Below are 17,339 nucleotides of genomic sequence, written 5' to 3'. Positions count from 1 at the left end.
AAATTTGAGGGAATTCAGTATTAAAGAGGAGCTTCCAGTAAAACAAAATAATTTGAAAAAAATCCCACCACTTTAAGCAGTTTTATGTACAAAGAAAATTTACATGCCCAAATTGATAGATATTAATTGCATTGAAATACAATTGGAAAGTGCAGTGAGTGGAGTGTCAAATGATGCAATACTAATGAACTTCTAAATATTGAGTGGTTTATCTTATTTATTTATTTATTTATTTATTTGTATTTTTTATGTTTTAGCAGTATCAACTGGTATTTCTGTACATAGCTATAATTTAATTTTAAAATTTACTCTCCTCAGTGGACATTCCTTCTGATGGAAAGTGCAAATTTTACTGTTTTTTCATACAATGTTCTTTTGTGCAGTCTAAAAACTGTCATGAATACAGGTAATAAAAACTTCTTGATTTTTCATATGATCACTACTTTAAATTTTATATTTTATTTTATTGATAAGAAATTAAAAATATTTTTATCTTGTTTCTCTAATGGATTTGGCTTTTCCTTCACCATTCAGAAAGTAGATTCACAAAAATTAAAATTGTAAATTAGGAAAATTCTCTGAATTTCTAAAATTTTCAATAGTTTCTTAAAATTCTGAAGTTGTAGCAGCTGTAGTAAGATATTAACATCAGTACTTAATTGGTTGCAGTAGAAGTAATTTCTTCTGTGGCGGTTTATGGAAGTTTTATATACATATCTTCAAAACACTTCACAAAATGCAACTAGATTAATATGTCTTAAAATAAACATTTTCCCTTTTTAAAAAAATAAAATTATACACAGGTAAGAATTAGCATCCATCTTAGTCTTTGCATGCCTTGTCATTAAAAAGTAAGAGAAATAAAAAGGCAAAAAACCATTAGGAGCAGATAGGCACAATGTACCAAAAAATAAAACAGTCCACTTCCTTACCTAGGAAGAACTGTAAATTGCATACTGTATAGTTATTTCAGGTGCTGAATTGGATGTACAAAAGCATTCCCATCATTGTGGGGAACATTTAATGTAAAATTGTCCAGACAGCTGTCTCTGTGATTGCAAAGCTGGTCAAAAGTCTGAATGAGCGTGGAACTCCTTCTCTTATTCTGTGTGGCCATGATGGCAGTGGCTGCGCTGGGACAGAGGTTGTTAGTTCTTACTAAGGCCTTGATCTGAAGTTTGCAATGGGCTTTAGAGCTCCTATCAAGTGGTGAAAAGATACAGTAAAACCACTCAAGTTATTTTCAACTCTGTTGCAATTTCAAAAATCCTGGAAAAATCTGAAGGCTTCTGTGGGAACTTTCATATTAATATACTCAACAGAAGAAATTTCAGAGAACATTAAAAAGCATTTTTTGCTCTCTCCCACTCGTTTTATGACTATTCAAGGAGTAATTCCAGTAGAAACATTTTGATGCATTAGAAACGTTTTAAGCCAAACAGAAATAAGCAAGAATAATAAACAGATTATATAAACTGGTGGCAAAAATAGTTCTTTAAGCAGCAATAGGGTCTTTTGAATTGAAGTGACAGGTGGTACATCATGTGATAAAAGTGTCGTGCACAGTGTTGGCTTCAATGTTGATTGCAGCAAAGCTTTAAGGATGCTGGGAACACCTTGTCAAAGTTTTGCAGGAAATATGTAAAATTAAATGGAATTATTTTGTTACCACTCTTGTAGTCACTCTTGCTCATTGAAGTAGTTTATGCCTATTATAACTGTACAACTGGGCTTCATAGCTACTAGTTTTGTTGTAAAAATTGTATCAATAATCAAAGATGCTCTTTCAAAGTACTTATAAATATTGGAGAATCATAGAATCATTTATTTTAGAAATGACCTTTAAGTTCTCCAATAAACCATGTCTCTAAGTGCTACAGCTATACATCTTTTAAATACCTCCAGGGATGGTGACTCAACCACTTCCCTAGGCAGCCTCTTTCAGCGTGTGACAGTTTGAGTGAAAAATTGGTCCCTAATTTCCAATCTAGCCTTCCCCTGACACAGCTTGAGGCCATTTCCTCTTTTTCTGTCACTTGTATTCGGGTGAAGAGGTCGACCCCCACCTTGCTACACCTGCCCCTAGGAAGTGGTAGAGAGTGATACCCTCCTTCCTGAGCCTGCTTTTCTCCAGGCTGAACAGCCCCAGGCCCCCTTTTGCTCCCTCCAGAGCCTTCCCCAGGTGTTGCCCTTCTGTGTTTTACCTCAGCCCCTGGCTGTCTTGCAGTGTGGGGCCCAGAGCTGTGCACAGCACTCGAGGGGTGGCCTCACCAGGGCTGAGCACACAGGAATGGTCCCTTCCCTGGTCCTCCTGGACACACCGTTCCTGTTTAAGGCTGGAAGCTGTTGGCCTCCTTGGCCACTTTGGCACATGCTAGCTCACAGTGAGCTGGCTGCTGATCAGCAGCTTTAGGTCCTTTTCCCAACAACTTTAGAGCTGCTCTTCTCCAAGCCTGTAGCACTGCGTGGGGTTGTTGTGACCCAAGTGCAGGACAAGGCATTTGGCCTCATTGAACCTTGTACAATTGGCCTCAGCCCATGGATCCAGCCTGGTCAGATCCCTCTGCAGAGCCTTCCTACCCTTCAGCAGGCCAACATTCCCACTCAACTTGGTGTCATCTGTGAGCTTACTGAGGACTCACTCAATTCCCTTGACCAGATTATAGATCAAGATATTTGCTACACTCCTTGGGCTCAGCCATCCAGCCTGTCTTTCACCCAGCTAGTCCAAGCTATGAGCAGCCAGTTTCTCCAACAGAATGCTGTGGGAATTGGTGTAAAAAGCTTGACTAAAGTCTGGATAGCCTTCACAGCCTTTCCCTCATCCACCAAGCAAGTCACCTTAGAAGGAGATCAGATTGGTCAAGCTGCACTGCCTTTCATAAACACGAACAGGCTGGACCTGATCCTGTGGTGTCCTACATGTGCTCTGTGCTGGCTGAAGATGTTGTGCCCCATGACCTTCCCCATCACCAAGGTCAGGCTGACAGGCTTGTAGTTGCATGAATCCTCTTCCTGATCCTTCTTGTAGATGGGTGTCATATTTCTTAAGTTCCTGTGAGGTGGGACCTCTCCAGTTAACCAGGTCTGGAATGATGGAAAATAGCTTGGTGAGCACTTCTGCCACCCCCCTCAGTTTCTTTGGGTGGATTCCATGCAGCCCTTTTGATTTATTCTAAATGGTGTAGTATTTTACTGACCATTTCCCCTTGGATTGTGGGGGCTTCATTCTGCTCCCCATCTATCTTCCAGCTCAGGGCACTGGATACCCTGAGAACAGCTGCTCTTACTATTAAAGACTGCAAAGCAGGTATTAAGTACCCCAGACTTCTCATTCTTTGCATTATGTTTCCCCCACGTCCAATAAAAGATGGAGATTCTACTTAGCTCTCCTTGTGTTGCTAATGCATTTCTAGAAATGTTTTTTTTTTTAATTTTCTGTTATGCCAGTAACCAGATTTAGTTCTAGTTGGGCTTTGGCCCTTCTAGTTCTCTCCCTGCATAGCCTCACAACATCCTTGAAGCCCTCCTGAGTTGCCTGGCCCTTCTTCCAAAGATGATGCACTTTTATTCCTGAATTCCAGCTAAAGTTCTCTATTCAGCCAGGCTGATGGTCTTCCCTGCTCATCTTTTGACACCTAGGGATCGCCTGCTTCAGTGCGTTTAAAATTTCCATCTTGAATCATGTCCAGCCTTCCTGGACTCCTTTGCCCTTCAGGACTGCATCCCAAGGGTCTTTCTCAACCAGCATCATAAACAGGCCAAAGCCTGCCCTCTGGGAGTCCTGCTGGCCCCCCTCATTATTTCAACAAAAATCAAAATCTATTGTTTTGTGATTGCTGTGCCCAAGATAACCTCCTATTGTCACAGCAGACACCAGTCCTTCTCTGTTCAGAAAAACAGCTCTGGTGGGGTTCCTTCCCTAGCTGGCTGATTTACCAGATGTGCATGCCAGTTGTTGGAGTATTGATCCTGCCACTTCTTTTAGGGGGAGGTGCCCATTGCATTTACAGTTCCATCATTACTGTAAATTTTATCCAGTTATATGAAATCTTTCCTCTCATTGCTAGTATGCTATTTCATTGATTTTATCATAGTTTCTTCTGTCTTTTTGTGGTATAAATGTATGAAACCATGCATGGAAGGGGAGTAAAAACAATTCTAATAGTCTGTTGCCTTTTTCAGAAGTGAAACCTTTGCTGCCCTAATGGGGTGAAATCCCCTAGGATATGCCATATGATTTTAATATAAACCAAGAAGTTTTATTACTATTATTACTGGTCCTGGAGACCCTTGTGCACTACTAAGAAGTACTTGCAGCACTTCTGGTGTTGGGAAACTTGGTGTAAAGACAAGTTTCAAGTTGGCTTTCTGCAGAATTGTGCAACGATAAACATTAGTGACCCTATTTTTCTACCAGCTCAGATGTCAGCTACTGGTGAGAAGAAAAATAAAAAATCCAAACTGAAAGTTTAATTTAGAATGTTTAAAATCTTTTATAATCCATCTGTGAAAAAATGGATAATTTCTTCAATGTCATGCCCTTCTGACAAAATCATCATTTGAAATAAAAAAGAAGGATGCTGTGTTTGTCTTTGAAATGGACAACTTAAATATTGAAAGAGAGGGATGCTCTCTGAAATGAAGGAAGTTTAAAGGATATGACTAGGAGAAACAGTGGTTTTGCTATTAGATGAACAAAAGTCACAAATTAGAATTGTCATCCATTGGGCTAAGTGTTTTGCCGAAAAAAAGATTTATTATGCATTAGATAATTTGTCAGATCTTGTAGGTTTTTGTAAAGGATAGTGACACAAAAGTAGAGCTGTTAGCTGCAACCTTAGCTGACCTTAACTAAAAATTGCTCTCTATCCTGCTTATAAGCCTCTGCAGTCCATTAGTGAATTTCAGTGAATTTCTCCAGCTTTTGCAGGAACCTAACCCGGAGTTAAGGGTTGGTGCAGGGTTGTTGGTTCGAACGTTCCTCTGTATTTCCTGTTGGTAGGGTGCACCGTGACTCAGTGTGTGGCCTTCCTTATTTTGACAAAATCCTTTGTTCTCATTAGTGTCTTACAGAAAATTATCCAGTTGGGTTCTCAAATTACATCCAGTGTTTTTGTAGCTAAAACTGTGTTTGTAAATATGGGCTATTGTCTGCTCTCCTGTATGTTAACATATGGCTTCTCTTCCCTTCTCCCTGCTCTTGTAAATCAATTCTATTTGAACTATAACAGAAGTGTCTCATAACTTCAATGCCTTTCAAATAGCCTTTGAAAAACAGTTTTAATACAATTTCCTATAGCACTGAAGCTTCTTAAAATATGAAGCTATTTTACATCAAGGAGAATTTTGCTGTATACATTCATGCATCTAGAGACAGGAGAGAGCATGCTGTAATTAACTTGTTTGACCTGAAATGTATACAAGGAATGGAAAATCTGGCTGCATGTGTAATGACCTGGTAGTCCAGGTAATTTCCTTTATGCCTTAAGTTAGGTACCTGACATTCATAACGCATAGAATCTTGCTTGTTGAGCAGTCTAGCATTATATTTGCAGAACTACTGCTATACTAACTGGTATTACATTCATGTTCAGTGATTTATTTGATCTAGAAAGCCAACAAATTTCTGCTTTTCTAAAGGGAGTTTTCTAGGGCTCCGAATGTTCAAATGATCTATGTTCTAGTTTCCCTCTATTATACTTGTGATGAACACATGATCATTTGCAATATATGTGTGTATATATATGTATATATGGTGGGACATTATGTATATATAGTATATACATCAACATATATTGGGACATGATTTTCACTTTGGTCTATGACTACAACATTGGACTGTGGCTTCAACAACCTGTTTTAGAAACCTTACAAATAAATCACTGATGATACTTATGGAAGCTACCACCTTCCTTAGATAAAAGTATATTTATAAAGTACCAGTTTGTATAGAGCAAGCTTTGGATCTGTCCCACTGTCAAATAGAGCATAAAATAAGAAGCTAAAATTTGCAATGGCTGCCTGAGAGACACAAGGGTATTTTAATTAACCTGCATGCAGAAATTAACCCTTAGAGTACTGCTTCAAATTCTTCAATTTATTTTGTTATTTAATTTTACCAGTGGGCTATGCTGCTTTTCTACTCAGTTCATAGTACTGTACATAAAGTACATTAAATGGCCATACAAAAAAAAAAAAGTGAGAAAAAGAAAAAAAAAATCCAATCAACTTTTTATAAACAAGGGATTCTACAAGACTAAGTACTCCAGGTTGCTATTGGGTAATGTATTCCTAAGCAACTATTTTTTTAAAGGTTTTATGAATTAAAAGGATGTAATGTTTCACTCTACCTGTGTACTTGTTAGATTTCTTCCTAAAGTATCATAGGTGTGTCCTTTAGAAAGAAGTCAGTTCTTTAAGGGTTAATGTGGGGTTAAGCAATCCTGAGGTATTCTCCTGCTTGTCCTCTCCTAAAGGTATCTGCATGTTAATTCTCAAATATTACCTGAGGAGGTGAATATGAATACTGTATGAATGACTAACTGAATGAATGAAATAGTTCCTTTGAAATGCTTGCTTGTATCTAGTAAACGACTGGAAAACAGAAACATGATTTCTGGATCAAGGTCTTTAATGAAATGCAAACAATTCTCAGCAGAGTAGAAACTCACATATTGACAGTTTATTCTGATTTCTTTGTCTTTCAAATAGCCCAATAGAATCCTGCCAGAATTTCTACAAAGATTTCACATTACAGATCGACATGGCTTTCAATGTGTTCTTCCTACTCTACTTCGGCTTGCGTGTAAGTAATGTCTCTTTGGTAGCAGGAGGCAGGGAGGGAAGGCAGCTGCTGTATATGGAGATTGAAATAGAGATTGTATTTTCTTTGAAAGAAAGACAATATCTTCTTTAATGCAAAGAATATGACCATGGTTTTGAAATGTGTAAGTCAAAGTTTTAAGACAGATAAATCTGCTCCGTTAAATATCTTCATGATACACTCATTTTTTCCCTTTATTTGTATTTTAACATTTAATATTTATATAAAGCAAATGTTTCAATTATTTTTTAATTATTAATCAAATGCAAATGGCAGTTTCACCTTATTTAAGCACATAGGCAAGTTCTGACTATGATGCCCTTGGCATCTAAGCTTGCCAGTTTCCCAGGGCCAATTTTGTATTCAGGAGAGAGAAATGACCACATGCCTGAAGTGCTGCAGTCCTGAATTATGCCTTGTAGGAGTCACCCTGCTCATCTCCTCTGGACTTGTAATAATGGGACTCTGTAAACAGCTCTGTATTGAGAAATTTGTGAACACCAAATGCATGATAAGACTACCACCAGCATATTTGGTATGCTGGAACAAAGGTGATATACTTCCAAATACTTGCCTACACTTTTCTAATATTACTGATACATTGTCAACAAATGTGGAAAAAGTATTTTTAGCACAGATACTACAACTGATAACATAGATGATCTATCTCTCTAGTTAGACCTTTCATTTTAGTCTCAGTGTTATTATCAAGAAATTCGCAATACAGACTTTTTTCCGTGTTTTGTCTGGACTGACCTAAAACATCAGTTACTAAATTAACTTCTGGGTTTAATATTTTAGAACAGATACCTGCAAATCAGATACCTGCAGCATGATAATAATCTGATTCTTTCATCTCTTCCCCTCTTTTTTTTTTCTTTCCAGTTTATAGCAGCCAATGACAAGCTATGGTTTTGGCTAGAAGTTAACTCAGTGGTAGACTTCTTCACGGTCCCTCCAGTGTTTGTGTCAGTATATTTAAACAGAAGTTGGCTTGGTAAGTAAAATAGTTTAACCTTTAAAATGTTTGTTATAAAATTACTTCAGCTTTGCACATTTGGGTGGAGAATCTGTTGATCTTATGTCATTGTGTAAATAGAAGAATGTTTCCAAAGTAATTTTCAAAGTGAATTTTAAGCAGAAAGGTGGATTTTGTCAGAAAAAGCACTTACTATATTGGTTTTGTTTTCAACTCTTTAGTATAATCTCCTACTCTAGGTGGTGGAGAACTCCATTTTGGAAGTACTGTGTAACAGTAGCCTGCCTTTATCAAACCATGAATTTGATTTGTCTGAGCTCACAACCTGAACAGATGATCTAGATCTTTCATTCACTGAACTGGATTGCCATGGATCATTGTCAACAATGAAATCAATGTATTCTCATTGCATTTTTTAAGCCAGTGTGGCTAAATTTTGAATCCACTGAAGTGACTGGTTTGGGAGATACATTTAGACACTTAATATTTTTGCTGGACTGCTGGGAATGCATTAGAAAAGGTATGCCACATGTAAAAGGGAATGCAAAATGAAATAGAGAGGACACTCAATTAAAAAACATCCACAGTGTGCCAAATGGATTTTCTTGGACAAGTGTTATAAGCACTTTCCTTTGGAAAAATGAACGTCAAATGTGAGTTTTTTATTCAGAGAAAACATCCTAAAAATGGCATGTCTTTAGACAACATATGAAACCTCACAGTTTGGCAATTCATTCCTCCAAAAATACAGGCACTCATTGTCCCTGAAAACTGAAGAAAATACTTATATTAAATGTTTCATATGGAAAATAAAATGAACCAGAGGGTCTTCAATAGTCTTTTAACATTTTCATCTTAATATAGAAGTGCAAAGATGCAAAAATTATTGATGAATTTTTTTTTATGGAAAGAGATCAGTAAATTTATAACCACAGTAAAGGTCATATCAGTGGTTATTAGTATGCCAGGGAAGAAAGCAGTAAAATAGCCAGAAAGATCACTACACATCCTCATATGATTACTCTCTTTATCACATATCATTTCTGTCATACATGGAAAACTAAGTAAGGCTTTTTGAAAGAGAAAATGTCATACAGCTCCACATTATGTTAGGAAATAAAATTTAAAAAGAAGGTATGTAAGTAAAAAACATCCTTATCCTTGAAAGAAAATTGCCGATTTCAGTAGCTATAACTTTATCTCAGATTCCTTGCATTATGTGAATTAGATTTTCACTCCTGTATGGGATGTATCAGAGTTTCCCAAAAACTTTGAGACTGAAATCCTTGGAGATTAAGTCTATCTGAGAGAATAAATAGAATCACAGAATCCATTGAAAAGGAATATGAAATGAGAAAGTAGCAAGACCACAAACTCTGGGAAATGAGGCAGAGATAATTATTTGGAATGAATACCCTTCATGAAAGTGACTGCGTAATTGACTGACTCACGGTGACACAGCAATCCAGCTAACGGTACTGACAGGGATAATGAGAGCATTTGCACATTTAGCAGTTTCTGCTGCATGGATTTCATAAGTTTTATGTCAGTTTTCAGGAAGAGTTGAGCACTCATAGGGTTGAAAGAATTTCCATATCTCTTAATGACACCAATGTCACTTTATCTTGATTTCTTGTTTATAGCCCCACTTTGCCTGTTTCCTTGTGGAGTTCCCCTGAGACATGTATCACCTGCTGAGGCAAAAAACTGATGTGTTTTTTAATGTGGTCATCTTAGGAATAACATATTTACAATGTTTTAGCTTTGCACCTGCTTCCAGAGGGGTTTTCATTTTAGATAAATCATCCTGAGTGAAATCATTCGCTAATTCAAAAATGTGAATTGTTTGGAAACCTAACATAGCTTTAATTTAGACCAGCAAGGTATTTTGAGAAGCTGTGATGAAAGAATTTTTAAGTGAATATATCAAAGCGTATTAATGATGCCTGTATATTCCTTTTTACACCTTTGAAAGGGATGGCCAAATTTACTACCTGTAGAGCTCAAATCATATGCATAGGTAATACCTTGGTAGGACTGAGTGTGTGAGTAGGGGGGAAGGGAGTGTGTTTAGACCATATTATTTAGTTTCAGGTTAGATGGCTACTTTGCCTTTTTCTTTATATAAATATTGTAACTGAGAGAGATGTCCTTCTGCTGAGGGGGATTCAGAACAAATAAGTTGTGGGTTTTGCACAAGTTGTCCCCATGTGTATGTAGGATTAGCAGGGAGGTTTGCCTTTTAGTGAGGCAAAAATCATTCAACATTGGCACATTTTAACAATTTCTTAATGATTTAGCAGGTTTCCTTTGTACGCTTTAGATTTCAGGATCATTTAGGAGCCAAAATAAAATGCACCCTCTGGAATGTATTGTGCATCAGGGTCTTTCCAGTTTATTTCATTATTGATTCATGTCAGTCAGCTGTAATGAGTTCATTGAAGTACTTGGCAGAATCCAAGTTCCCAAGTGGCTCTCTGAATGCCCAATTCTGCAAGAGCTGTCCTGCTTTAGCTAACTGACTAGTATCCCTATAGACCCACAGTTTGAGCAGTATTTTAAAGAAACCAAACTATCCTAAATAAATAATAAACTTTGCCTTTGGAGCAGTAATTGCTTACAGAAAGATGAGAAGCATAGCAGAGGACATGCTCTGGATGTATCATCTGATCCCATAGAGAAGTGGAAAGCCAGTAGATTTTTTCTGTTCTTATGCCAGCTCAGAAATGCCATCATTCACCTATTAGGCAGCTCTTAGAAGCCTTCTCCTTTCCCTGATACTCTTTTGTATTCAGCTGTTCTTTACATATATTTTTGCATCTTGAAATGCTGTATATGAATTAAATTTTCAATCAGTATTCATAGAGGATGTTTCAAATCTAGTCTTCTACCTGGATTCCAGTTTGCAGACAACATTTGCTATTGAAAGGCAGATGAGATTGTACTTTTTCAAAAGTTTTCTAGGAATATCATTATGATCAATGTCTAAAGTAAAGATGAAGGCAAAACAGCACTTCAAACCTGCAAAATACCAGATTTTTAGATTTGGTAAAGCTTTCAGAAAAGGTTTCTGTGGTATCATTTTTGCATGCAGAGGACAGCATAAGAAAAGGAAGCACGTGAAAAGAGTCCATTTGGTATATGGAAAGAGCTACATATTATTGAAAAATTGGGGGAAGCACAGATAGGAAAGAAATTTTTAATGAATCTGTATAATTCAGTGATGTATAGTGCTTTATCATGCTATATAAAAATTTCTTATGTTCTGACTTGAAAACTGTACAGATACGAACATCAGTGTGTTTTTGGATGCTCATTTTCATCTAGATCCCATGACATTTTTCCAACACTGTTTTGCAAACAATAACATTTGTGCAGATACTTGCTCATGAGCTACAGTGTGCTTTATCAAATCCTATGTATTGCTTGCACAACTCTGTACAAGCAACTTTCTGATAGTGGTAGGACAGTTCTCCAGGTGCAGGATTCTACAGAGTGGAGAGACTCTTCCCAAGGGAAGAATGATTTACAGGTGATTTTGACAGTGAACTTTAACCAAATTATTTCCGTGCATTGCTGAGTTTGTGTACTTTTTTATAGTTTAAGTGAAGGTAGGCTAAAAGGGTTGTTTGGCAAAGATAATTTGCAATGGGAGAAATAATGGCATGGTAAATTTTGTAGTTTGGTTGGTTGTTTTTTTTAACCACAAAGTTGTCATAATTTGAGTATCCTAGCTAAGTTTCAGATTCAGAACTTTTTTCCTTTGGGTGGGTTGCAGTCTGAAAAATTGGAGAGTCCTACAACAAGTGAATGTCTTCCAGTTTTATTTAGTAAAGACTCAATAACACTTTACACACTTAAAACCCTTATTCTGTATTCTGTGATAGCAAAGCCAATTCAAATAACTGAAATGCCTTTAATAAGCTACTTGTATTCTTATGAAAAAAGAAATATTGATTTTATGATCTGACTGTATTGAGCTAAATTGCCTTGATAGTATTGTTGGAGGGGGATTTAACATAAGAAATATGATCTTGGCTTCACATTTGCAAGAATATGTGAATGAGAAACAATCAGCCTTAGATTGTGAGATTAATACAAAGTTATTAATACAACATAATATATGAATTTTTTAGTGTCTTATATTGAATCACAGAAATTAAAGATGAAAAGGTCTTTTAAACAATCTTACTTCCTTTTTCTGACCGTATGTTTCATCTATTCTACTGTACAGAACATCAAGTGATAGAAACTGTGTGATTCTTATAAATTCTATTATCAGGAAGATTTTTTTCTTCACCCTTATTCCCTGACATGCCTTTTAGTCTAAGTTGCTGCTGATGCTGTACTTTTGTTCTCAGAAAATTAATTAGAGATATATAGTGGGGTAAAGAAGAGAGGCAACAGATGCAAATATAGACACATGCAAAGCATAGTGAACAAATCTCTTGAGGTGGTGATTAGTGCAGTTTGGGAAAGGGATTCTTTTTTCCAGTGTTTGTTCCAATTCTGTCCAGGTCCTGTTCGAGACATGTCAATTAATTTTGGATGAGACTTGTGGTTTCAATATCAATGCCTGGTCAGAGAAGAGTATTTCCAACAACTCTGATGGAAATTCAGCTTTCTTGTTGAATCAGAGAGTGAAATTGGTTTAGAGATAGATGACTTTGGTGAAAAATCAGACGTGTCTTATTAAGGTAGTTAAGGTGATGGTGTGAAGCCTTCTGCCCATCCAACAAGTGCTTGTCAAGATGACGCTTTGGCTGAAAATCTGTACATGAAAACATTTGTTGCTTTCTACATGAAAGCCCTGTAGACTTTCTTGCCATAATCTCTACAGAACAGCTCAGCCTGAAAGCATACTTGAATCTGTAGAACACTTTATTCCTTTTGGAAAACTTAGGTAGTTTAATGGAATTTAGTTACACTGACACAAACAAGCCCTCTGATAACTTGGTTATAGGGAGACCACTTTGACTTCGCATTAATTTACTGGATTTTGGTGCATCTACAGGTCTCAAAGCTCCCTTGCTCAGCACCTTAAATTTGCAGTCATTTGCAATGACTTTCTCAAGTGTTGTGCATTTCTGCCATCTGTTGGTAGAATCTTTGAATGCACATCCAAATTCTACAATATTTCTTATAAAACTAGCATCTTTTATACAGCTTTAATGTATTTTTTTGGTCATTTTGCTTAAATTATGCATTATTTTATATATTATGGAAGCCAAATTCTCTAAAATTTCTTGGAAGAATTTTATTTTATGTATGTGTGCATGTTTACTGCTTTTATATAGGGTAACATTTCTTTCTACACTTCAAATGCCTTCAAACAGGTATCAAGGAATTTAATTAAAAGAGTTTTGAATGCTCAATGTGCTTGGTGATTTGTCAGTAATCTGTCATTGAATGGACTGTATCACATTGGCATTGTATTGAAGACAATTTTTTTGCTTTTTTTCTAGGCACCTTAATCAGTTCAGGTTTCACAGAGCATGTATATTTTGATAGGGCCCTAGTTAAAATAATACTTTCTTCCCAACGGGCATTTGAGTTGCTGCAATGTTAAGACCAGAAGGTAACCTTGTGACAAGTATTTATTTGGCTAATCCAGGACAGATTTTTATGGATATTGTTGCATTCGTTTGTGACGATACTCTTCTCTCTCCTCCACTGATGAGAAGTCAAACAAGTAGTCAAAAGACACTGGAGCAGAGCAGAAACACAGGGACAGCACTGGTTTCACGTGTCACTAGTGTCTGTCATCTGACATGCATAGAAACTGTGTTCTTGCTTCCCTACCTCTGTGATATCAAAGCAAACAGGATGATTTAAATCAACTGCTCCCATTCTGCCTCTGTCTGTGAGTGGTACTTAACATTGCGCATAAAAATGACCCCAATAACATTCTGATTTCAATTCTGCTCTCTTGAGGAGGGGTGATAGGCAGGGAGGTATCTTGATTTTTTTTTTTTTTTCCATGAGTGAATGAGTGGCTGGCTTAGCCCAAAAGTAGTCCTAGTTTTTGAATATTGAGAAGCTGTTGAAAGCTTCTTAATATCATAGCTGAAAATAGCTATATAGCTTTAAAAAGTGTTTCCTACTGTATTTGCCAGGCTGGATGGACTAACTAGACTTCTTTCATCTATAACCTGACTGAGCAAGAATGTACTTTCAGTGGAAGAAAAAAAATTATCCAGTCCTAAATTTACAGTTAAATTCACGCACATATTACCTATAAATGAATGCATATTGTTTGTTGCCATCCTGCTGTACATGATTCCAAGCCCTGTTGTCACTAACTTACTCTCTTCATTACCAAGAATTTCATCCTCATTTACCATTGCTTAGCATTATAAGGCAGAAGATTAATAGAAATATTAAATAACTTAGGTCAAGAACACATTCCTGACTAGACTTCCAGGGAAGACATGCCAGATATACATTTTAAGACTCCCTGGGGCTTAGTCCATTTAATGAGTGCCATGGCAATGCCGAGTAAATTACATCAGTATTTATAGCTCTGTCACTCAAACATGTCATTTAATGGAAAAGCAAATGGCATATGATGCTTTTCTAAATGTATACTTAAAAATAATTACTTATCTTGACTACTCAAATACTTTGTAGTGATTTCTTTGTTTTGTCTGAGATTAAGTAATAGGCTCATGGTTGTTTCTTTTAAGCTTATGGAAATAACATAAACTTTTTTATGGAACTTCTATAAACTACATGTGCCAGACTTGCCTAGAACCAACTCTAAGTAGCCCACAGAGTTTTAAAAACTATTGGATGCAAGTTACCCAGACATGATGACTTAGAAATGTCTGGCTTAACAGATGTGTTTATTTGCATTCTCCTTAGTCTCCTTAGTCACATTAGGAAGGCAAGTATGCAGTCATTACATGATTGGCTTTTTCTAAGTTCTGAAATAAAATATTCATGGGAAACTTCTGCTTTTTCTCCATCATTACTGAAATGCCCACCATGTTTCTAGTCATGCTATGCTACGATTGAAATTCTTTGCAATGCAGCAAGTCTGTGGTTGGTTAATATATTTCATAAATGTTTTATTGTTTTTGTGTTCTGCTGTTTGTAAATGGAAAAAATATATTAGTGTTTTGGACTGGATTTTTTTTTTTTTAAAGAACAGTAAACATTATTAGTATTTTCATCTAAGTGACCTGAATTTGAATTCCTAGTAAGATTTCCTTGTCATATAACCAACCCTCCCTTCAGTGAATACTTAGTATTCTTTCAGGGTTATAATACTTAGAACTTCTACAGGTATATTAATGTTCTTCAGCATATGTTTTTCAGGTAGTAGGCTGTAAGCCAAGATGTTTTTATGTATATTTCATACAAAGGAACATAAGCAGCCAGACTTTTCTTTAGCTTGGTGTAGCCAAATTATCTATTGTCATCGTTGCTTGGTCTTCTATGTCATGTTTTTTCTGGACATCAATCCATAAATATTAAAGATCAGTCTGCCAGATTTAGTGATTGAGAAACACAGAATGCTATTTTGTTGTAGATTGACTGCTAAATTCGAAGTTGTTTTAATAATGGATTTTAACTTTGCTCAGATTTAATTCAGTCATACTCCTCTCTAGGATAATAAAAGGATAGTAAAGCAAGTATAAAGGATTTATGCTGAAAAGCAAATCACTGCAATTTCCTTTAATAGCAAAATATTTGCATTTCTTAACAGATATTACATAATTTTCTTCTCTCCATATCCTTTTTCTGTCCAGTTAAAATATGTTCTCAATAACTAGATGTGCAAAAACCAGACTATTTTCCTTTTATCCTGCTTTTTATTATCAGTTTAATTACTTCATGGCTGTATTTGGATTCTCTAATGGTTTCAGTGGTCTTTCTGACTCTGTAATTAAGTTCTTCTGCTTAAATAAAGGTTACCTGGACTGTTGAGTTTTCTCTTTAATCAGATGTGGAGTAATACTGTAAGAGGAGAGAACTCCTTCCCTTGAACTGCTGAGGGACCCCATAATTATTTATTCTGTCTTTGGGCATTTGTGTTTACTTGAATGAGGGGCAGTTAAAAATGCTTCTTTTAGTGTCACATTATCATCAGTCAGATGATTTCTAAATTTTCTTGAACTATCTGCAGCATGTAACTGACTTGCACACTTTCTTTAATGGTAATATGAGAGATTAGATTGGTTTCTATTTTTTTTAAATTTGACTGGTTCTTATCTTATGTCAGCTGAAAGACCAGTTCAAAATAAAATGTCATGTCTTGGCTCCCAGGTGGTATGTTAATATGTATAGTTCCTTGTAGGCATTCAGTCTAGTCTTTATACACTATGCCATAGTTATTCCCCTGATAGTTTCATCCATTGATTTTTTGGCTGTATTTTTTAAAATATTTTGAATCTGTGTTAGTTTGTTGCTGAGTGGGATCTGCTCAACTTTGAATTTTGAATGCTTGTTGTTTACAAGCAACTATATAAATAATATAATTGATATCTGCCTAAATCCAAAACTAGAAGTCCTTATACCTAGAACATGACAGTTTATATTTTGGCATTTTTAACATGAGTTCCATGATTCCTTGTTGCTCTTTTTGATCTTTGGCTCATTTTGCATTTCTAATTTCTGTGACACTGCTCTAAGGAACTATTTTACTTTATAAACCATGGACCAAAAGTACTGCAGTGTCCGTGTAGTTCTCATTAATTCAGCACCTAGTGTGCTCTAGTGTGCTCTGTGGTGCGTGAGTCTGGGTTTATGTGGAATTAAGAAAAGATGCATTATTCAGTTTAAGTAATTAAAAACCCCAAACTGCATATCTGTGTTCCTCCTGACGTTTTTGCAAGACTGAATTAATCAAAGGCAAATCCTGTTGAGACTGGAATTGATATAATCTGATGCAAAGATAGTTGGGCTTTCACTAGAAAGATTAGAAGTTAAGAATTCCATACTAGACTTGAGAAAGTTCTTCTGTGTCTGTTTTTTCTGAATATCAAAGGGCTCTGATGGAACTGATGTACTCACCTGAGACTGGAATTTTATTTAAATCGGATCATTCATATCCTTCCAGTAATTTTTTGGTAATTATCTCACTCTACTTTATAGATATGAAACTAAGAAAAGTCAAGAGAGAATTTGATTTAAGCTTTTTCACTCTTGTTATCATTCTACATTCAAAAGGGGAAACTTCATTAATATGGTCATTTACATGCACTGCTTGACCATCACCTGAGAGGTCCAAACCCCACCGGGATTAGGAAAGATGACTTCTGGTGCTTCAGTGCTCCAGGTGTCAATATGAGAAGAGCAGTTGGTGAGAGCCTGCTGCTGGCAACACCAAGGCTGTGGGCTTGGTCCCTGTATGGGCCATATACCTGGGAGATCCTAGTGGGTCCCTTCCATCTCAGAATATTACGTGAATCTGTTAAGTTTTGACCTTCCTGCTTATGTGACATTTCAGAATTAATAGTTGGATGGCTGAAAATCTGTTCCTTTATCCACTATTCTGTCTTCACAGTTGCAGTATTTTGCTTTACAAAG

The 17,339-nt window shown here is 36.3% G+C and overlaps 1 protein-coding gene across 29 annotated transcripts in view; it reads left to right on the top strand.

Annotated features, from left to right (window-relative positions):
- KCNMA1 (potassium calcium-activated channel subfamily M alpha 1) overlaps positions 1-17,339 on the top strand; it is a 415,621-nt gene that overhangs the window by 224,375 nt on the left and 173,907 nt on the right. For all 29 annotated transcript variants that reach the window (XM_066554104.1, XM_066554103.1, XM_066554096.1 and 26 more), the window contains exons 4-5: positions 6,715-6,808; positions 7,712-7,823. In XM_066554104.1, the coding sequence (XP_066410201.1) occupies positions 6,715-6,808; positions 7,712-7,823 (206 nt within the window). The remainder of the gene's footprint in view (positions 1-6,714; positions 6,809-7,711; positions 7,824-17,339) is intronic.

Source organism: Molothrus aeneus, chromosome 8 (assembly GCF_037042795.1).
Source record: "Molothrus aeneus isolate 106 chromosome 8, BPBGC_Maene_1.0, whole genome shotgun sequence".
NCBI classification, from domain to species: domain Eukaryota; kingdom Metazoa; phylum Chordata; class Aves; order Passeriformes; family Icteridae; genus Molothrus; species Molothrus aeneus.
This window is presented reverse-complemented; position numbering and strand designations above follow the sequence as displayed.